At 40.2% G+C, this 23,812-nt stretch overlaps 1 protein-coding gene and 1 pseudogene across 3 annotated transcripts in view; one reads left to right on the top strand and one right to left on the bottom strand.

Annotated features, from left to right (window-relative positions):
* The window catches only part of SLC39A8 (solute carrier family 39 member 8), a 65,330-nt gene extending 57,207 nt beyond the window's left edge, over window positions 1-8,123 (bottom strand). Inside the window, exons 1-2 of one of the 3 annotated variants that reach the window (XM_069093945.1) lie at window positions 7,931-8,123; window positions 6,792-7,360 (exon numbers count right to left, since the gene is read on the bottom strand). In XM_069093945.1, the coding sequence (XP_068950046.1) occupies window positions 6,792-7,019 (228 nt within the window). In that variant the 5' untranslated portion in view covers window positions 7,020-7,360; window positions 7,931-8,123. The other 2 variants (XM_069093948.1, XM_069093946.1) reach the window with 2 other exon arrangements.
* Window positions 8,124-22,423: 14,300 nt separating this feature from the next.
* On the top strand, window positions 22,424-23,604 carry LOC138169587 (fumarylacetoacetase-like; annotated as a pseudogene).
* Window positions 23,605-23,812: the final 208 nt, after the last annotated feature.

The raw sequence follows: 23,812 nt of genomic DNA, 5'->3' as shown, positions 1-23,812 counted from the left end.
TTTCAGAAATTCATGGGTCATAGATTTCACATAATTATGACTGGTGCTGAGATTAAGGATATGGTCATCCTACTGTGTAGCAAAGGGTAATGAAGCGGGAGGGCAGAGTGTTCGAGGACATCAACATGTGTACTGAGGTCCCCACATCTAAAGGCTGGGGTATAACTGGAGGCCAAGTACTGAATCCCTTGAGAAAGGAGGAAAAGTGACCCGGGGACCAATGGATTTCTCTATCAAGGACTTGAACACGGTGAGACAAAATGAACCTCAATAAGAGGTTCCTAAGTTAATGGTAACCATCCAGTCTGGAGGAGACATGAGGAAAAAATAGAAGAGAACCTTCTTGTCCTAAATAGGGGGGGCGCCAGTGAGAGAACAAGTTCACAGGCCTGCCAGAGGTGTCAACAGATACAAGTTAACTCTGCAGGAAAACCAAATTAGGCATATTGTTTCAAAGTTACAAAAATTTCAAAGTAACAAATTATATTCCTCAAAATAAGTTACTTTATAACAAAAAAAATCCTTGGTAATCATAACAAGGGCTACAAAATGAATTTGAGACTGACTGATGTCAATGTCAAACATAGAATAGGAATTTCCACTGAAAATATAAGGCTTCCGATTTCACTTTTTCAATTACCTGAAAAATCACTTAAAACGGGTGTCAGTTAGGATCCTTTGATTATCGTGCTTCATTTAGCACCAATTAACATGTCTGCACTGCATTTGGAAATCCCATCATTCTCTAAAGCTGTTTTGCTGGACTCGAAACTGATGGGCTAGCTTGAACACTGGAGAAGGGGCTGAAACCAAGTACCACCCACTCGGAAAATATAAGGTTCAAATGAAAACAGCTGTCATCAGCCAACTCCAAGTGATTTAGGATGTGAAGCTTTAGGCTAAAGTGAACTGATGAGATAAAAACCAAAGCAAGCACTTAGAAGTTACAAAATTTATAACTTCACAGTTAGGGTATGTTGTAGCTGGTACTTTTGGGAGGGAGTCAGGTTTATGCGACTACACTGACAGAAGAAAAATGTAACATGAAGAGTACTTAATGATAGTGGGGGTTCCAAAAGGCACAATGGAAGGGGGAGGAAGAGAAGACTAGGGACCAGGGAGGAGCAACACAAAAATGGATAGAGATAAGAGATGGAGGCTTGGGGGGGGGGGGGGAAGGAGCAGGGGATGAAAGTTTTGTCTGAGACTTTTGTAGACATAGAGCCATAAGACAGGTAACATACAAGTTATTCTCACCCTCAACCATTCTATGATAGCCTCAATGTCCTCTCTCAAAGAAGGGAAAAAGGAAAATTGGAATGCACATCTATGGTTAATAAATAATCAAGAGATGGAGAGGCCAATTCAGCATACTCACCATCATCTCAAAATGGCAGGGGATGACTGAAGTCCAGCCCAGAAATAAATGTATTGGCTTGGCATCTGAGGGCCTACTCCTAAATAAGGTTTTGCAGACAGAGTCCTAGTGTCTGAGACTCAGACCCTAGGAGATGCAGAATTCACTAATCACAGAATTTAAGAGTCGAAAAGATACCTCAGTGGACAGCTGAGTCAACTCATACCTGAAAGACATTGCCACTGTAACTTACCCAACAAATGGATATATAGACTAGACCTCTATGAAAGGGAACTTCAACATCCAGAGAGTCCATTTTACTTTTAAATAGCCTCAACTATTTTTGGGGGTTTTTTTTGGAGGGCAATTGGGGTTAAGTGACTTGCCCAAGGTCAGATGGCTAGTTTGTGTGTGTGTGTGTGTGTGTGTGTGTGTGTGTGTGTGTTAAGTGTCTGAGGTAGGATTTGAACTCAGGTCCTCCTGACTCCAGGCTGGGCACTCTATTCACTACGCCACCTAGCCACCCCTATAGCCTCAACTATTAGCACATAGGGAGAAGCATTCCTCAAATATCAGACCCAAAGTTGACTCTTTAAAATTTCAACCCATCGTTCCAAGTTCTGCCCTCTAGGGTCAAAGAGACCAAATATTTACAACTCTGTCACATAACTGTACAGCAAACACCTTACTTGAAGGACAACCAATCCTCATGTGCCATGTACTTTGGGCCCCCCACCATTGTGGTTGCCTCTTCTGGACACGCTCCAGTTTTTTCTTCGTACGTAGAAAGGAATAAAGAAATTGCTGTGTAGCAGTGAGGGCCCAGTGGAGAATAGATAATATAGAAAGCCTAGTGACTGAGACAGATGGTTATCTTATCTCATACTAATAGCCCTCCAGACAGACAGAGAGACACACATACACACACACACACACACACACACACACACACACACGATGCACTACAGCATGGCTTAACCTTTTTGTATGTTGGGAAGACTGGTGAAGCCTATGGACCCCTTCTCAGAATGTTTTAAAATACATAAGATACCTAGCTTTGTGAAGGAAATACACACATATTATACTAAAATATATATACTGTATATACTTATGTACTGAAATATAGCCATCAGATGTTTTTATGATTTTTGTGGGGTTCGAATTTTTTTAAATAATAAATATACATACAAAAGTCTCTGACAGGGGAGTCATGGATTTTTTTGTGGGTTTTAAAAAATCTATTTTTTTAAAATAAGTTCACTGCACCCCAGGTTAATAAGTCCTGAGCATACATGATACAACTAATAATCATTGTTTGATTATTGTCTGTATTGTCCTCTGACTAGACTGTGAACTCCATAATGGCTGGAGCCCAAGCGTTATCTAAGTTTTGTGTCTCCTTCAATGCCCAGCCAAACAGCAGGTGTTGTTAACTGTCTGTTGATATTAGAAACACTGTAAAAGAGGAAACAACAGGTTACTTTTTATGAGGAGAGTCTGGAATAATCAAGACTAGCAAACATAAAGTGTGAACAGCAGCTGCTGGTCAACCTGAATGTATCCCTAGTTAATAACATTTCATGTACCTTGTGCTTTCATAAGGGGTGAGAGAGTGAGGAAGAAAATTTTGGAACTCAAAAATTTTAAAAATGAATGTTAATTTTTTACATGTAATTGGGAAATATTTGATGAAATAAATTCTTATTAATTATTGATTCTTGCACCCAGAAATATCAGATTGGCAACATCTGAATCATAGGATTTTGGCATGTCTGGCATTGTTTTTCGTTTCCAGGATTTCCTTCTGGCAAAACATTTGTAAGCTTCATATTATTTCACTGATTCAGACAAGCATATTTTACCAATTGTGAAATGTATTTCCTTTGGAATTCGAGAAAACCAGCTATTCACAACACATAAAAATACTTTACAAAAAGAAATTTAAGTATATTTGGAGAAAAAAAATGCATTTGGAAGACATATTTTCTTGGAGAAGGATCTCAACTTTAACTTCAAGCTGGTTTAGGCCTCATGAAAGGCCCAGAGGGAGCAAGAAGAAAGGTCCATGTAATGGGAATGCAAATTTGGAAGATCTTCCCTGCCCCTAGGCTAAAATGCACCTGAAGCCTGGGGAGGGAGGCTTGTTTTTCAGTAGATACTTCTTGATTGGCCAGTGAGTCAATAAGGTCATTACATTCTCTGAGCCAGGAGAAGGCTATATAAGCCCTGATGTGTAGCTTTGTTTTGGGACTCACTTTGAGAAGTATTCTGTGATTTGATCTGAGTTCTGGGAAGCCGTTGTTGAGAGTCCCCCGGCTTTGAAAAACCCAGAATGTGGAAACCCAGATGTTGACTGGGTATGGATGTAATGGTTGGACAGTTTGGAAAGCTGTCTACTTGATCTGTTTCTGTCTTGATAATTATGCCTGTATACTTTGAGGTTCAGGGCGCTGACCTTTTCTCCTGAACAAGGTAAACAATATATGTCTGACTGATTAAAGTAAGCTTGTTAACCCATTTTGAGTTGCTTTCCTTTAACAAAGCAGATCCAAGAACCTGTGTGAGCAGGCACCCTGGGGACACTGGGGTGCTTGCTGCTACAGTCCACTTGAGCCACCTTCTGATCAGGGAAAGGCCAGGCAAGCAGCAAGCTAATTGCTTTCTCTAAGAATTTCCCAAGACAACCTCACACCCCTGGAAATGATAACTTGCCCTGGTCACACTTGAACCCTAATCTTCCCAAACTACCCCAAACTGTCCCTGCATATAAACTCACTACAAAACACAATAATCCTAACTTACTAGACTGTTACTATTTAGACACTTTTAATATAAGTGATTTGTTCACTTAACCGATGGTTTCTTTGTCAAGGTTTGTTGTCAAGTCAGCAAATGTGAAAATATATGCTCCTATCTCTCTTCAGGATTCCTGCTCCCTCTTCCCACAACCTTCAAATATCCAGAAAGAGCATAACAAGGTCCTTTAGATGTTAAGTCAGTAAAATGGGCCCAGGTATGACATAAGGCGCAATCTATCCATTTGAGTCACCCTTACTCCTGAGGAGGGAGGCAAACCACTAATAAGTTTTTATCTGTTACTTAAAGGAAAAAAAGGAGAGTCCGTTTCTAAGTGATCTAAAGTCTTTGGTAGCATATAGACTATAAATGAAACAGTATTGGGTTTTGCCTTTTTTTTTTTTTACAGTCCATCAGCATTTATTAAGCACCTACTATGTGCCAGGAGCTGTGCCAAGTCCTGGGGATACAAAGAAAAATAACAGTGCAGGTTCTCAAGGAGTACACAGTTTAATGGATGAGACAACAAGGAACAGAGATGTACAAAGAAGATAATATAGAGAGTGGATAAATTAGAGATAATCAGAGGAGAGGAACCAGAATAAAGAGGATCAGGAAGGGGTTTCCTGTAAAAGATGGAATTTTAGCTAGGACTAGGTGGTGCAGTGGATTGATTGCTGGGCTTGGAGTCAGGGAGACTCATCTTCCCAAGATCAAATCTGGCCTCAGACACTTCCTGGTTGTGTGACCCTGTTTGCCTCAGTTTCCTCATCTGCAAAGCAAAATGGCAAATCACTTCGCCATCTTTGCCAAGAAAACTCCAAATGAGGTTAGATAAGACTGAGGGTGGGGTGGGATGAGAGAATGAAGGAAGCCAAGAGGCAGAGATGAGGAGGTCAGCCAGGGAAAATGTCCTAAATTGGGAGGTGGAGTGTTTTGTTTGAGGAACAGCAAGGAGGATTAAATGATGGATTAAAGAGCAGGGAGAAGATAACTAAGGGCTTTGAACACCAAAGAGAAGGTTTTATTTTTGATCCTTAAGGTGATAGGGAGCCACTACAATTTACTGAGGGGAAAGGGAAAATGATACGGATCAGACCTAAATGGTGGTATCTCAGACACAAAAGGATCATCATTCACATCTATATTATCAGAACCCACCACCTCTATTTCTCAAGTGATGGTGTGTCATATGAAAAACAAAGAAAAAATATTTCTCCCCCTTCTCTAGTCAGCCATAGGACCCAAGATTGGGCCTAGTCCATTCTAAATAAGCATAGCGATAGCTTGCCAAGGCAACACATTAGCATGAAGCAGTTTATCTGATTAACTCACTACCACCTATGGTTATAGGAAAAGAGATTGTAGCACTGAACAAAAAAAAAAAAAAACGAAATCATGGAGCCCAACTTTGGAAGGATACTCAGAGTTAATGACCAAGGAACTATGTGATGACTCCTAGGTAGTCAGGGAACTGAATTGAAAGAAATTATAAAACAAAAGAGTAGAGAAAAATGTAAGCTAAGAGCAAATTCTTCCTTTAGAAATTAGAGAAAGGCTAATCCATATCATTCCAAGGAGCTAAAAGAATTATATTTCTGGAGTTTTTAGAGACCAGAGTTCAAATCCTACATCTGACACCCATCACTATGTAGATCTGAACAAGTCACTTAACTAAGCCTTTCTTTCCACATTTGTAAACAAGATATGACAATATCTGGTACTTATCTCACCCAGTAGTCGAGAGCATTAAAAGAAATCCTGTATGCAAACTGCTTCTGTCAGTTTTTGGCAGCCTATTAAGGCCAGAATTCTTAATACAGCTGACTGAAGCCAGGAAGGCTTAGGTTCAAAGCCAGGCTCTAACACATATTGGCCATTTGACCCTGGACAAGTCTTTCACCTTTTCGGTGCCCTCAAGCAACTAAGATTATAATTTGCAGAGATGCTGGCCTTCCCTGGGATAAGACGGGTAAGAAAAACCAATTCCAAAAGCATTTATTAAGCACTTATGATGTGCCAAGTACTGTACTTAAGTGCTGAAATTAAAGGAATTGCTCATAGGAGAGTTCCCAGCATCAATGAAATCATCATCCCCAGGGAAATGAGAGCTGTTCTAGACACATTTCTAAGAAATGGATAAGCTGCAATCTTTTGGATAGGATTTGAGTACGGCTCTCCAAAGGGATGACCTAGCTCCTGAGGTCTGTTAACCGCTGGAGAATTATGAAAGTACTTTCCCCTCTTTTTGATGGTGCCTCCCGAACAACAGGTTTTCACCCACCTTTCTGCACTGCAGGCATAAAATTTGCGACCTACTTCACACCCCTGTCTTCGAGAAGTCTGCTTAAGGCAAACTCTCTTGATTAAAAAAAACTAATAAAGTTAGGCCGTAAAACTGCTGATCTTAAAGGCCAGCGTCTACTTGTTTCCTCTGATCAACCAAATTTCTGCATTTTGCACCTGGCAGGACAGCAAAGGAAGAAAGGAGAAAGCCGCAGCCATGGTGAGCAGGGCAGGCACCTCTCCAGCTGCTGGGGCGCCCAGTGGAGGCTGGAAGAAGAGGCATAGTGAGGCCCGGGGAGGAGGAGGAAGTGAAAGCCCGGGACACTGTCACAGTCACTGTCACACAGCGTACCTGGTTATAGTGCAAATGCAAGTGCTGCAGCTTCTCGACTGGGTTCTTCGACGCAGCACCCAGATCATCCAGCAGGTGACCCACTTGAGACGGGGACAGGCTCCGGTTCTCCCCGAACAAAGTCAGCAGATCTTCGGTGAAGCGTAACCCGGAGCCGACCGCTCCCCCGAAACCCCCTATCGCGGCTAGCAGCAGGATTCCCTCTACGGCTCGGACCGGGCCCCCCATGGCAGAGCACAAGGCTGCCCTCTCCAGGGCTCTCCACGTGTACGCCACGCACCGCTCACTCAGCCCGCCCTAGGGGCTGCCGCGTTCCGGGCACCCTCCGTTCCCTGGGACCCCGCTACGGGTTCTGTCCCACTTCGCGGACTGGCTTGGGCTACGGAGCCTCCGGCCGGCCCCGCCTGATCTTAGAGCGCCTCGGTGCCGAGAGAGCGTGGGGTCACCAGCAGCTCCGCTCTGCGCTGGGCAAGGCTCGAGTCCCCTCCTCCTGGGCCGTCCCAGGGCTGGCCGGCATTGAACCGAGTGTCCAGCAGGGAGGAAGCGATAGGCAGCGGCAGGTCGGGCCCCTGCGATAAGGAGAACAAAGGGGTTAAAGAGAGATAAAGGCGGCTTCAGGGGTCAGCCTCCCCGGCGCCCTGCCCACTCCACCGCAGCGCCCAGGGACCGGGGAACCCGGCGCCAGACCACCTTAGGCTCCGAAACCCGAGCTGGCCAAAGTCAGGGCTCTTCCCCACCGCCTCTGGAACAGGATTGAGGAGGAATACGGGATCAGCCTTGCCCTGGGCTTCCAAAAACAACAGCCACCCTAGATCCGGCCAACTTCGCCTGTCCTCCCTCCCCCTGGCACCCACTTCCTTTCTTTCTTTTTATTTCCCAAGACTAGAAGCTAGGTGAGAGACTGACTCGCCCTGGAGCGACTCTTCTCTAGAGGAGTTAAAGCCAGGGAGAATCTCTGCCCAGCGACCTCTCCCCCCTTCCCTCTCTGACACGTGCGTTTACCCCCTCCACGCCTGTCCCGGCCTCTTTCACTCTCGCACTCTCTCCGCCTCCCTCTGAGTCAGTCTTTGTTTCTCTCTCCATCTACTCAGTCGTCTTTCTACCGAGAAACCCCAGAGAACGGATGCTTCGCCCTTTACCAGATAAAGGGAAGGGGAAGGAGGGGCCTCGGGCTCAGCTCGAAAGCCTCGGGGTGGCTGCGGAGCAGGCCGGCCCTCAGGCTCTCGGGCCAGGGGAAGCGTGCAGGGACCCGCGCGGGGGCGCAGAGCGACCGCACTCCGGCTGCGCTTAACGTCCAACTTCACTTTCCTCTCTCGCTCCGCTCCTCCCTGTCTTATCCTGGTCACCGCCCCCAGTTCCAGGCATTAATTTGCCCTAGAGGACTCACATCTGTGTCAGGGCACCTGACCCTCCTTCTTGTTGTTCTTTCTCCACACCCTGATCCTTGAGAGAAACGAGTGTCCTGAAACCGAACCTGGAGTATCAGGCATTGTTTGAGAACTTGGCAGGAACTGACTTTCAGGGCTTTTTTTTTATATATATTATTTTCAAAATTCAAGGAGAAAGAGGAAAGTAAAGCGGCCGCCTGGGGTCGGACTAGCTGAGCCAGCGTTATCCAGACTGGCCCTTCCTGACACCACAGGGGTTATCCGTGGACAGAATAGATGTTTATTTTTCAGGCTGGGGATTCCAGAAAAGCTGACTTGGGTGTGAGGTAAAAAAAAAAAAAAAAAAAAAAACACATGTGCAGCGGGGGTGGGTGGTGGTAAAGGAGTTGAATAAGATAGCTTAATTGTCCCCTGAATGAAATGAAACTATTATATATTGTTGCACTTATAGCCACAATAACGACACCGGCGTCTAGAGCTGGCTTTCATCTAGAGAGCTCTGTAGGAAACAAAACACTGGATCATTCTTCTTAAGCAGTTCTGTTTAAAGAGCTTTACTGATAATGCTGAATCGCATCCAAGGGAAGGTTACCATCATGACTGGTGAAGGGTCTGGAAGGGTTGAAAACATAGTGTTTAACAGGGAGGAAAGGAAACTTGGGGAGTGAAATAGCTGCTTTCAGATGTTTGGAATGCAATTCTATGGAAGAAGAATTGAATTAGTCTATGTAGATCCAGGATGAGAAAGGGAGGAAATAGGAGTTTTGTGGATCACATAGGTTGAAAGACCAATTCCAGCTCTGGGATTATGGAATACATTATCTAGTAAGTTCCTTATCCCTGAAAGTGTTCGAGCACCCACCAACTGTACATATATTGGGAATTCCTGCAATTCGTGGGCTTTGGTGACCTCAAAGATCCTTTTCCATTCTAAGACTATTTTGAAGTTGGGAATGAGCCTCATTTGCTCAGATGTAGTCCTGGAAGAGACCTCAGAAGCTATCTGGTCCGACTCTTAGGTTTAGAGATGAGGAAAGGAAGGCACAGAGATTAAGTGAATTGTTTACAGTCACAGAAGGTGTCAGCTAAGGGGGGAGGAGCAGATTCCAACCAAAGTCCTCTGACTTCAGAGCCATTATTTTCTCCACAGTACCAAGAGAAAGAAACTAGAGGACAAATAGAGAATAAATCTGGAACAAAGCTGAAAGTTAAAAGATGTCTAAAACTTCATTGCTGTTTTATTAAGTTTTCAATGTAAGTTTTATATAAATTCTCTTTCTATGTAAATATATGAAATTCTAGCTCTGGGCATTTCTTGGAAATCTGATAACACCAGACCATCAACACTCACCAAGTTGATTTCCAAGAAGTACTCTATTATTATGTTTTATTGCCACTAATTTATAAAATAAATTGCATTTTCAACCACTATGAATGGGCCCTACCATCCTGGGATTTCATTGATATGAAGAATTCCCTGGTAAGGAAATTGCCTTTACCATCCCAGCACCTGCTTTGCAACTTTTACTCTTAACAGAGTTGGCTGGAAGGATATGGAGTTAAGTGACTTGCTCAGTCACATACCAAGTATGGATCAGATATTGGATTAGAACTCCTGCCTTCCTAATTCTAAGGCCAGCTATCTACTACGTAACACTACCTCGAAATAACATCTAAATTGTGGGTTAGTGTGGAATAGTTATAAATCATTCATGTGCACACATACTAGGGATAGACTCACCAATCCACTGATCTCAAAATCAGTAAGAACAGAGTAAAATAATATCATAACGCTTTGTGGCCTACCCAAATAGTGATTGTTTACTTAGGCAAGTGGGAAAGAAAACTTCAGAATGTCAAAAGATAATAATCATAGCAACATACACTTAATAGCAATTTAAGATTTAAAGTGCTTTCCTCCCAACAATTCCATTAAGTAGTTAGTTCAAGTATATTATTTGCAATTTACAGATAAGAAAACTAAGTCTCTGGCTGGTCCCAAGGTTTTGCCAATGGCTGCAGATCTATAAAGCACTTTTTCCTAGAGTCCAAAGATGTGGATGTTGATCCCAGGTCAAACCCTTTGATTCCGGTTTCATGAGTATTAAATAGTATTCATCAGGGACTCCTTTGTATACACAAGAATAGTATATCAGATCCCACAAGCAGGCTATGAATATGAACTCCCTGATAAAGTAGACCTCCTTTCCTCTTATGTCAGATAGAATATTATCTCATCAACCTTACTGGGTTGTGTAATGAGCAAATGAAAGGATGGATGCAAAAGTGCTTTGTAAACTGAAAAAGACTGAATATTTAAATATAACATATAATTAGTGTGATTTCACTAGGAGGCCAATGGAATTAGCCTACGGAACACCCAAAGGAAAAGGGAAAAGCAGCTAAAAGACATTATCCTTTGGATGATAAAATTCAGGATGTTACTGAAAAGACTACTTCAAAAGAAAGATTGAAGTCCGTGTTTCAGAAATAACACCCTTCTAAGTTAATCATAGGCTTCCTAATGAAAATGACAGCTGATGACACTGACGTTCTTGAGAGTTATGAGAAATGCCTTTATAATTAGTTTTGGGTACTGCATTGGTAGGGGTGCTTTACAAATGCTAAGTAAAGAAGAAATGGAAATATTTCACAACACTCAATGTAATCACATACCCCAGTATCATACATAACCCTCCAAACTAGTGCGTGATTTATAATACTGGATTTATAACCCAAGGAAGCAAAAAACAATCTTTTTTTTTTTTTGCAGGGCAATTGGGGTTAAGTGACTTGCCCAAGGTCACACGACTAGTAAGTGTGTCAAGCATCTGAGGTCAGATTTGAACTCAGGTCCTCCAGGATCCATGCTCTATTCACTGCACCAGCTAGCCACCCCAGCAAAAAACAATCTTGATATCAGTGTTAATTGCATGGTAAAGGGTCCCTGTTTGGGGTTTTGTTGGTTTGCTTGTTTTAACATTATAAATACAAACATATAGCAAAGAGAGGAGGTATATATCTAATATCTGAGAATGGGTCAAGCTAAGTTTGGACAGAATCATCCGATTAGCTACTGGTTAATTAATATATTTTAGCCACAACAACCGTCAAAGACTAGCCAAAAAACTGTTATATGCTCCATAAATGGGACTTATTAATGTTATCCACAAAGAAAGGCAGTTAAGTGGCCCAGTAGATAGAGTACTGGACCTAGAGTCAGGAAGATTCATCTTCTTCTGTTCAAATCTAGCCTCAGACACTTACTAGCTGTATGACTCTGGGAAAGTCACAACCCTATTTGCCTCAGTTTCCTCACTAAATTTAATATATAATTCATTACTATAAATTAATAATAAAAGTAAAATGATCTGGAAAAGGAAATGGCAAACTGTATCTTTGGCAAGAAAACCCCAAATGGGGTCATAAAGAATCAGACAAGACTGACAAATAACTCAACAACAACATAAAGAAAGAAATATAGGGGTGGCTAGGTGGTGCAGTGAGTAGCGCCCTGGCCCTGGAGTCAGGAGGACCTGGATTCGGATCCGGACTCAGACACTTAGCACACACACACACACACACACACACACACAAAACCTAGCCATGTAACCTTGGGCAAGTTACTTAATCCCAATTGCCCTCCAAAAAGAAAAAAAAAAAAAAAAAAAAAAGAAAGAAATAAGTCAATCAACAGGAATATATCATAGTTGAAAATGTAGTATTTTCTACTTGTCTATGATCCTAGTTGGAGATGATTTCTTTTTTAAAATATAGTAACTATTGGATATCATGATAATGAGTGGCATTTATATGGCATTTCAAAGTTTTCAAGGTGTTTCAAATACACTATCTCACTAATATGATCTGATTCAGTAAGAAGGAGGAGATAATTCTCACCCTGGAATTTGTCTGCTACCTTACTGAGTCAAAGTACTGGGGAAGTATCTGTCTCTCTTTGGTTCTCATAGAGGCGATGGACCACCTTCTCTCCTCTAGCTATGTATCTCTTGTGGTGGCCACCCATTTCATCAATCTAAGGTATAATTAACATAGGATTTGCCCAGTCAAAGTGAGTCTCTATCAATCTGATTTACCCTTCCTCCTCCTTGAACCTGCAGTATTTTGTTGAGCCCTGGCTGTGTATTGTTGGTATAATGGAGGAATGAACTAACTGGGGATACAAATTCCCAGCAAAAATTCCCCAAGCGAAAAGAGAGACAATATCTGCCCTTAAGGAGTCAGAAACGGAGACCAGGAGGGCAATGAAGCAGAACTGGCCTAGGTCTGTTCTCCCACAATGGAACATTCTGAAGGGAACTCACCAATGGGAAAAGTGAGCCAGCATGGCAGAGGGATGCTCCAGAGTAAGAAAGCAGTTGAATCATAATGTAGAAGTCTGGATAGTCATAAACACAAGAAGGAAAGGGAAATATCGAGTATTTTACTTTCTGTGTAGTAATAATATAATGAAACCAAACATAATAAGCATCTTCCACATGACTGTGTGTCTGTAATTTCTAGACCGAGGCAGACTCCCAGACAGTTCATAGGCCCACTCGGACTTTTGGAGAGCAATTGGGGTTAAGTGATTTGCCCAAGGTCACATGGCTAGTTTTTGTGTTAAGTGTCTGAGGCCGGATACGACCTCAGGTCCTCCTGACTCCAGGGCTAGTGTTCTGTTCACTGCGCCACCTAGCTGCCCCCCAGACACCAGATTTTCAACAGACTCAGTGTTCCCCAAAGTTGCCATTTCTGAGAATGGGCAAAGGAATTTAGGAAACAATAACCAAATGACATTTGACTCACTTTCAGGAAGTGCAGCCTTTGAGTAAATCTCAGGAACTCGGACTTGGGTCTTGGCTTCTCCTATGTCAGAGACATAGACTTAGGACCCAGGGCAGACTAGAGTTCCAAGTGGCTGATGCTTTCCTATTTGGTCACTGGCAGAGACCTTTGGCTGTTTGTCACCACAGCTCAGTCATTGTTCATTGGATAGAGGGAGGTGGTTAAATAGTAGGCTCCAGGTGTTCTTCCACCTTTAACCCTTTAATTCTGGTTTCATATGGCTAAGAAGCCTCCTTACAAGTAGAGGGTGTGTGTGTGTGTGTGTGTGTGTGTGTGTACACATCATATATACCTGTGTGTATATACATACAAATGTGTATATATTCACAAAATATATATATATATATATACATTCACATATATGCATGTACACACCTAAGTACAACACAAATGCAAAGAAATTCAAATATATACAAAGTAGTTATATACAGTGTAACTGAAGAAGGAAGCCACTAGCAGTTGACAGCAGTAAGAAGAGAATGCATTCCAAGCCAGACAAAAATTTGTTGCCATTGTTGTTGTTGTTAAATTGTTCTGTCATGTCTGGCTCTTTGTGACCCAATGGACCGTAGCACTCCAGGCCCTTCTATCCTCCATTATCTCTCCAAGTTCATGCTCATTGTTTCCATGGTATCGTCTATCCATCTCATCCCCCACCTTTGTCAGAGCCATCCTTTTGTCAGAGTAGAGAGGAAAAAGGAGAAAGTAGAGGGTGATGTGAATTGGTTTTTGAGACAAGAAATGGGAGAAAAAGGTGTTTATATAAAACACCACAAATTTCTCAGTCTAGTAAGACGCTAGACCTTCAGCTGAAAGGGGAGGAAGTATAGAAAAAGATTTGAATAATTTCTAAGGTAGTGAAATCAGGATTCAAGTAGTTACAGTAAGAGCCTCATTGAGGCTGGATAACACAGATTTGTAATCTATCTTTTCAACACAGTTGTGAAACTTCTTTTAATGGTCTTTAGCAGCTCATAGACAGTAGAACAGAATGGGGTTGGTAGGAAGAACCAAAGGCTCGCGTTTGGCAAGAGATAAGTAGTGGTCATGGGGCAAATGGGGTATGACAACAGGCCAAGGAATTCCAGAACAGAGGATAGGATAAAATTCAAATGGCTATCTATTGAATTGAGGATGGAGAAGATGAAAGATGTAGTCACAGAGGGGAGTCAGAGTAATGGACCAAAAAGGTACTAAGAGGTAGGGGAATTGAGATTCTTCATGAAAATGAAAGGTAGGTTTAGGGTTGTGGGTGAGGAATAGAGAGCAATGGAGTGATAAGAGGTTATGGTCAGATAGGAGAAAGTCAGAGTTTCCTAATTAGGAAAGTAGAACTTTTGGGTAGTGGGTAATAATAGTGAGATCTAGTGGGTAACTATCCCTATATGTGGGTAAGGTGGGAGAAAGCAGTAGATTATGAGATGTAAGGAAGCCAAGAAATTAGGAATTTGGGGATTCTAAGGGATGATATATGGGAATATTACAGTCCCCTAATAAAAGAGGAATGGAGGAAGAGAAGATGATGAGCCAGATGCTGAATTCCTTGAAGGTGAAGGGAGAAAGACCTGACATCAGTATATTACAGTCACTATAATTTGGATTGGGTGGGAAATATTGATCAAATGGATTTTATACAAGGCAAATTTGCTTCATGGAAAAAAATCAAAGAAAGTCTGGAAGTAACAGAGAATGAAGGTGTATTCTGAATCCTCTTCCAGGACTAGTATGTCCAGTATATAAGAAGACCTACTACTTTAGTACTAGAAGGATATCAAGGGATGGATGCACAATCATCAGAAGGGAACCGAGACACAATGAAGCTAGAACAGGGATGAGAATCCTGTGACCTTCTAGGTCCTTAAGTGCAGCTTTCTGACTGAACCCAAATTTTACAGAATAAATCTAGGATTATGACAAGGAACACTATTCCCATTCTAGAGATGAGTCAGAGTATCAGAGGTGAAATTTGAACTCAGGTCTTCTGACGTCAAGCCTAGCATTCCATATGTTATACCAGCGGTGAGGAACCTGGGGCCTCGAGGTTCCCCATCCCTGTGTTATACCATATTCCTTTCCTCATTAGATGCTACATATGTCTCTCTTTAATTAAAAAAAAACATTTATATTGATATATGGCTGTCGAGTCCATATCATTCTTTGCTTGACCCTGGACATTTTGTTAGAGAACAATTACTTAGGCTGCTGTCTTTTCTTGACACAAAGAGTAATCTACTTAATTTATAAAACTATTGCTTAACAGGGTACTAAGTAACTTGAGTGGGAAAATGAGCTGACTTTCGTTGTTATAATTGGAAGTTAAAAATATGATTTTCTCGTGTTTCAAGTGAGAAACACCAACCCACATTCTTTTTCAAATGCTAGAGACTGCAAAACAGATTTTTTTATTTTATTAAAATATTTTTATATTTTTATTTATATTTATTTATTATTTATTATATTTATAATTATTAAAAAATTTTTATTATTAAAATAACAGTTATTTTAAGTTATCTTTCTATATTTTTAAGCACTTCAAGGATATGTGATTTTACTGGTGTGCATATCCTGTCCACAAATACAAATTTCATTCTCGTTATACCTCAGAAAGGACATCGAGCCCCAAACCATCTGAACATTAATGGGATTGTCTTTTATTAAAATACTAGCATATGGTCTTCAATAGTTGTTAACTAAAAGAACTAAAAAGAACTAAAAGAACTGAGAATTATCAATTGGATGACAAGTGAGGAAAAAGCTTTCTGCCCCAATGTTTGTATACCAGTTGCATTAAGAAAATAATGGATTCAACTCCATCTTGCTTTACTTATGGATAACAGTAATAACTTATGTTTATATAAAATTTTACTAAGTTTAGAAGGCACTAACTTACAACAATCCCATCAGTCAGTCAGTCAACTAGCATTTCATTACCCATACTGTCATGAAGGAGGTAGTACAAAGATTACTATCCATATTGGACAAGTGAAGAAACTAAGGCTTAGAAACTTGTCCATAGACACACAGCTAGTAAGTGACAGAACCGAACTTCTGACCCAGCCCTCCTGCCAAGTCTTGTTGCTATCTTATAGTGGATAATAGGAGTTATTAGGTAACATACATAACATGAGAAAATATCCATATCTCATACGGTTAATGGCCAGGTTCTAAAGTCCTTGATGAAATAGGATACGAGTAAGCTTAGCTCTCTCCTGTACTCCCTTCAAAAGAATATGTTGCAATTATTAAGTCTTAGACTTGGTAATCAACTTACTGATCTCTACAGGCCCTGGAAAGAGGGCCACATACCCAAAGATATGATCAGGGCCCCAAATATAGAAAGGACAGGACATATGAGTCAATGAGTATCACCTTTTCTAACACTTGTGATTAAAATCAAAATGGTTCCTAAGTCATTATGAATTTGAGGGCATATCAAATCCAACTGGACATCGAAGAATTATGTATAATTGAGTTCCAGATGTGAAGCTAAGAAATTGCTGGAAAATAAGAACATTGTTCAGACATTCCAGAGTCAGAAATATAGATTGGATTAGGATTTCTTCTAGTATTTGAATCTCAGACAAGTGACTTCACTGTGAATCCTGTTGTCTGGGGTGATGAGGACATGAAGATAGAGAAAAGAGAGAAAAATAACTGAGTATAATTCATCCTGGGCCTTCCTTAGGATTAAAGTAAGGTGAGCTAATAAGAAAGGCAAAAGACTGACAGGAGGGTTTATTTAATGTACACAAAGTATGCAAAGCAAACTGGCAATGTGATATTATGTACTTAATAGACTCAACTATAAATCATTTGTACCCTGACACTGTCACACTATAGTAAAAGTAGTACACTTGAAAAGATCTGAATATACTTTATTGCAATGAACAACTATCATATGAGTTTAAAAGGACCAGAAAATATGGGGGAAAAACAATGAACCAATGAGTATGTTTTGAAACAAAAATCTGCCATCTCTTTATGATATTCTAAAGCAGCAATAAAAGTGACAGGATAAATTGTGGTTGGAAGCAGACTGAAAGATCTTTATTTGGGGGAGCTATCCTTCAAGTGCCTTGTTTTATTACTCATTATGTTCAAGATGCCTGCCCAGTAGTAATCCATGCTGTAGTACAACCTTTTGTGTGAGATTAAAGAACTCACTTTATGTCATTAAGAAATTGTCATAGTTACTTAATCCCAATTGTCCTCCAAAAAAAGGCAAAAAAAATAGTCATTAAAATTTAATCAAAGAAAAATAATCTGTGGCACCTCTGGAGTCACTTTCCCATCTTGAAATGGCCTAGCAAGTTAGATTCTCAAAAGGCAATAACTCCTCCCCTAAGGGTTAGAGATATAACCCTGAGAGTATGGAGGTTATTAGTGCTGTTTCTTACAGACCCCTCATGTTGGAAAAGGGTATTTATCAATGTGGTTTAGTGTGAAAAGTTGGTTTAAAAAAATACCCTGCAAATAATGCAGTAATAGGTAATTTTCTTTGTTATCCAGATAGTGAAAGTACTTCAATGTAGCCTGTCAGGACCACCATTGTTTGTTTTATTTGGCAAAGAAAAAAAAAGACTAATTTTTTTGTTTGCTTAGTTAAGTTTTTGAAAGCTAAAAATATTTAGTGCTTTTGTGGTATATAGCATAAAATGTTGTTCTAAGCCTAAATTCTTCCGAATTATTTTTAGTTTTCTGGGGCATATGTTCCCACAAATATACATGGGAAGAGTGGAATCAAACTTAACATTGGTGGGGATATACATATAGCAAAGGAGGAACTTGTCTCCTGTTTACTTGAAATCCTTTTCTCCCTTCTTAAAGTTCTTGAGGAGTTCTCTTTAGGTGTAGAATCCTGAAGTTGCCTGGCCTTCCTGTGTCTCTTCAACTCTCATCTTACAGTTGGAATTGTTGTCTGCTCTGGGTCCAATGTCTGATGACACAGACAATATAGGAGACAGAGATTTTAACACTCCCCCTGAAAAATGCTTAAGGATCTGCCTCCTTAAGGCGCTCCCAAGCCTAGAGGCCCTCAAAGCTTGACTTCTTTTTTGATGAATTTGATGTTTCCAATATGACTGGCTAAATTACATACAGGTCCAGAGGTGTACCTGATTGTTTCAATCACAACAAAATATTTTCTATGTGGTGTCATCTATTTTCGTATTTTTTAACTTGTGTTTCTCATCCCCTCAAATTGATTAAGGTCTTGTCCAAACCTAGTTTACATCCTTGCTTCATTGATTAAATCAAGAAATCTTGGCCTTCTGGGTTTATAATGTGAACAAGCCCCCACCCTTACATGTAAATTTGAGAATTGTTATAAAAGTGCATAAAAACAACATCTTGCACCATATACTACAATAAGCTCCAAATACATATTCTACCTAAATAGTCAGTTGGTCAATAAGTATGTTAAGTACCATAAACTAATAGAAGAAGACAACACACAAAAGGAAGCTGAAAATGAAGGACACCTCTTTGAAACTGAGATAGCTCTTTAAAGAGGAGGCTTGGAGTTCATGGACATGCCCACAATCAAAGAGGTAGAGGGTAATGATGAGGTGGATTTTCTGCACTGATCAAGATAGCTAGGTGGAACAGCAGATAGAGTGCTAGCCTGGAGTCAGGAAGACTCATCTTCCTGAGTTCAAATCCACTCTCAGACACAATTTCTTTGTGACTCTGGGCAAGTCACTTAATCCTGTTTGCCTCAGTTTCTTCATCTGCTGGAGGAGGAAGTGGCAAAAGCACTTGAGTATCTTTGCTAAGAAAACCCCAGATTAGATGTGTCAGACATGACTGAAAACTACTTTACCAACAATAATCAAGACTTACAAGATCTTACAGGCTCCTGAAGTCATCCCAATAATGAGTTTCCTGGGGTTTGGTGGAGAAACAAGTCAGAAAAGTCCCAAAGTAGCCAGGTGAGAAGATAATTTCATTTAAAAAATATCCATCACTATTATATCTGTGGGGAGAAATTTTAAATGAACAAGGGATAATAAAAGATTTACAAATCAATAACAAAATTTAAAGCTTTACACAAATAAAAATCAATCTTGCCTAGAATAAGGGGGAAATGTTATAGATAGGTAAAACAGGTTTTCACAGTAAATAACTCTAATTAACAATGATGGTGGCAGGTAGTTGTAATACTAACATTTATAGAGAGTTTATTATGTGTTGGACAATGTGCCAAGCACTTTCTTATCTCATTTGATCCTTACAACAACCCTGAGAGGGAGGTGCTATCATTAAGTCTCCATTTTACAGATGAAGAAACTGGGACAAACTGAGGTTAAATGACTTGCCCAGGGTCATAAAGCTTGGAGGTGTCTGAGGTCGAATTTGAACTCAAGTCTTTATAAACTCTGGGTCCAGCATTCTACCCACTGTGTCACCTAACTGCTTCCTATTTATATAACACTTTCAGGTTAAGGTTTACATATATTTTCAAATATTCTCTCTTTTGATCCTCCTAGCAAGACTATGAGATAGGTTGCTAATATTATTCCCATTTTACAGAAGAGGAAACTGATGCAGAATGTGTTTCTATGGGCAGCTAGGTGGCATGGTAGATAGAGCACTGGATCCAGAATCAGGAAGAAGTTCAAATCCAGCCTTAGACACTTACTGGTCATGTGATCCTGGGCAAGTCACTCAACCCTATATGTCTCTATTCCTCATTTGTAAAATGAACTGGAGAAGGAAATGGTAAACCACAAATCACTCCAGTATCTTTACTAAGAAAACTCCAAATGGGGTCATGAAGAGTCAGACATGACTGAAACGCTAAACAATAACAATAATAAACAATAGTATGTATCTAAGGTAGAATCCCAATTCACATTTTCCTGGCTGAAAAACAATAGTCTATCCATTATATCATGCTGCCTCCAAGATATATAGTGAATTGATACCAATATATACATACAAGAGCCCTTCCCCAGGAGATAAGTGATCAAAGAATATGAACAGGCAGTTTTCAAAAGAAGAAATGTAAAAATTCTACACAAATGTTGGTCATATAAAGCATGCTCCAAGTTACAACTAATAAAATAATTATAATTATACTGTTATATATTATATTATAATTATAATAATATGTATAGTGCATGAAGGTTTGCAAACATTTTACAGATATTAGCTCATCACTTCCTCACAACACTGTGAGATAGGAGTTATTATTACCCCCATTTTTCAAGTGAGGAAGCTTCAAAGTAGCAGTTAAGTAATTTGCCCAAGATCACATAGCTAATAAGTATTCAAGGCAGGATTTGAAGTAGGGTTTTCCTTATGGTATTAAACATCTAGTATTCTAGCTACTGTGCCACCTAGCAACCAATGCAAATGCACCTTAAAACAATCTGACCTTTCAGATTATAAAAGACAAGAATAGAAAAAAGAAATGGTCAAGAGACAGCCAGCAGATAATCACACTCATAAAGGAGCTGTGAATTGGTATGACCATTCTGTCAAATGATCTACAATTCCTGGGAAAAGTCATTAAAATGTTCATGCCCTTTACCCTAGCAGTTCCCCAACTAGGCATAAATATTTATATTGCAGCAGCAAATTTGGATATTTTTTGTAGCAACAAATACTGAAAACAAAATGGGTGCCTGTTGATTGGAAAATAGCTTAAATAAATTGTGGTGCATTTTTGTAATCAAATATTAATTTGCTGTTAAAAAACAGTTATTAAATTTCATAAAATCTTCTGAGGAGTCATATGAACTGAAGCAGAATGAAGTAAGAAGAACCAGGAAGGGGCAGCTAGGTGGCACAATGAATAGAACACCGGCCCTGGAGTTAGGACGACCTGAGTTCAAATTCGGCCTCAGACACTTAACCCGTACTCGCTGTGTGACCTTGTGCAAGTCATTTAACCCCAACTGCCCTGCCCTCCCCCCTCCAAAAAGAAAAAAAAAAGAACCAGGAAAAGGATTCGCACAATAGCCATAAATAATATAAAGGGATACAACAATGAAAGACATCCGAACTCACTTCAATGCAACTTAATCCTAACTTCAATCAATCAATATACATCTATAGAGAGCCTGCTTATTACTGTGTAATTCCAGAGGACCGAAGATGAGAAATATATCTATTTCCTAACGGAGATGTTGTGAGCTACAGATGAACAATGAAATAAAAAATGACCAATGCATTTGGATTTGGGGGGTTTGTTTTGCTTTGCTTGTCCTTAATTATACTTTTTGTTACAAGTTAGGATTCTATGGACAAGGAAGGGAGTGGGTCATTGGAAAGTGATAGTCTTTTAAAAAGCATCAATATATCACTTTTAAGTGTTGAAAAATATGGATGAAAGCATATTTACAATGCAAAAAGAAAGGTTGTGTTCAAGTCATGAAGGCCTGAAAAAGTAGCAATAGAACAAGAATTGATTGTTATAGATCCCTCATTGTCTGGCAAAGAGAAGTAGAGATGAGTGCACTTAAATGTTCTAATCTGTGGGGCAGGTATATCCTAAGATTTTGGGATACTTTGTATTAGAAAGGTGAACCACAAAACTGGCATACCTTGACAAAAATATCCTACAAGGGTATTTAGCTCCTTTTATTCAATGATTACATGCTCACCAAGCAGCCTAGGTTATGTGCAAGCTAGGTAAGCTATAGTTCAAAATTTTAGCATGTGTCAAATGGATCCTACTAACTAGATTTCCCAAATAACTTTGTATTGTACAGGGGGATGGCCTGACCCATACTCTGGTCTCCATGAGTGGTAAATCCCTCCATCATACACGAAGAAGTTGACACTATTGTTTATAAATCCTTTTTTAATGGGTTTAGTTAGTGAACTTCAATTCCTCTGATATTGATCAATGGAATTAGGAGACTGAGACATTGAGGAGGAGAAACAAGAGAAAACAGTGTCATGAAACCTAGAAAGAAGAGAGTATATGAAGGAGAAGCCTGATTGATAGTCTATTGACTATAGTCAATAGTCAATGTTGGAGAGGCTGTGGGAAGATAGGCACACAGGTCCATTGTTGGTAGAAGCAGCACAACCATTCTGGAAACAACTTGGAATCATGCAAATAAAGGGACTAAAGCATTCATGTCCTTTGACTTAGAGATTCCATTATTAGCCTCATACCTCAAGGAGGTAATTCATAAGAAAAAGGTCCCTAAATTGACCAAAATATTTATACCACCACTTTTTGTGGCTTTGGAAGCAAAATAGATGTCCACTGAGTAGGGAACAGTTAAACAAATTGTGGCACATGAATATAATGGAATATTACTATGCTATAGGAAATGATTAGCGGTGTGAGCACAGAGCAAGGATTGTGTAACACACAGCACTGTCGAGATGGGAAATGCTATTGAGCCCTGAACCCAGGCAACCCTGTCCTATACAAGCATGTCCTTTATCTCCATGGCTGAGAACTCAACCTTCCTCATTCAGAACCTGCCCTATGGAGTCTTCTCCACCCCAGAGAACCCAAGGCAAAGAATTGGTGTGGCAATTGGAGACCAGTATCAGTATGATTAAACACTTATTCACTGGACCTGTCCTTTCCAGTCACCAGGATGTCTTTGAGCAGCCATCTCTTAATAGATTCATGGGCTTGGTTTATGCTACTTGGAAGGAGGCAAGAATGCACCTGCAGAACCTGCTTTCAGCTGCTAAAGCAACTTTGAGAGATGATGTTATTCTACGGAAACGTGCATTCACACCCTAGGCATCTGCCTCAATGCACTTGCTGGCCACCATTGGAGACTATACTGACTTTTATTCTTCTCAACAACATGCTACCAATGTTGGAATCATGTTCAGAGTGAAAGAAAATGATTTGATGCCTAACTGGCTGCACTTACCAGTGGGATATCATGGCCAAGCCTCCTCTGTTGTGGTATCAGTCACACCGATCTGCAGACCAGTGGGACACTTGTGTTCTGATGAAACCAAGACTCCAGTACATGATTTTTCCCAACTTTTGGACTTTGAGTTGGAAATGGCATTCTTTGCATGACCTAGAAACAAACTCGGAGAGCCAATTCCCATTAACAAAGCTCATCAGTATATTTTTGGAATGGTCCTCACAAATGACTTGGAGTGCTTGGGATATCCAGAAGTAGTGATACATTCTACTAGGGCCATTCTTGGGGAAGTGCTTTGGAACAACCATCTCCTCCTGGGTGGAAGCACTCATGCCCTTCACATTGCAAAATCAGGATCCTAAGCCTCTGCTTTACCTCTGTAATAAAGAATCCTATACCTTTGACATCAACCTCTTTGTTGCCTTGAAAGGGAAAGGAATGAACCAACCAGCTACAATATGCAGATCTAATTTTAAGCACAGGTACTGGACAATGAAGCAGCAGCTTGCTCACCACACTGTCAATGGTTGCAACCTCCAACCTGGGGATCTCTTGGCATCTAGGACCATCAGTGGGCCTAATACTGAAAATTTTGGGTCCATGTTGGAATTATCATGGTGGGGAAATAAAGTCATTGATCTTGCAAATTAACAGACCCCAAAATTTCTGAAAGATGGAGATGAAGTCATTATAACAGGATACTGCCTCAATAATGGTTAGATCTTCAGTGTTATAAAAGTTTCACATCTGACCTAAAGATAAAATAAAAATAATTCCAGTATCTCAAAAAAAAGAAATGATTAGCATGATAAACACATAGAAAGATTTATATCATATGATGCAGAGTAAAGTAAGCAGAGCCAAGAAAACAATACATAATGACTACAATAATAAAAATGGAAAGAACACCCACAGAAAAAATTTTAAA

Source organism: Petaurus breviceps, unplaced genomic scaffold, assembly GCF_028583685.1.
Source record: "Petaurus breviceps papuanus isolate PSGF00001 unplaced genomic scaffold, PetGlider_PUasm1.0 126, whole genome shotgun sequence".
Taxonomy (NCBI): Eukaryota; Metazoa; Chordata; class Mammalia; order Diprotodontia; family Petauridae; genus Petaurus; species Petaurus breviceps.
The sequence above is the reverse complement of the archived record's forward strand: the minus strand, read 5'-3'. Positions and strand labels throughout refer to the sequence as shown.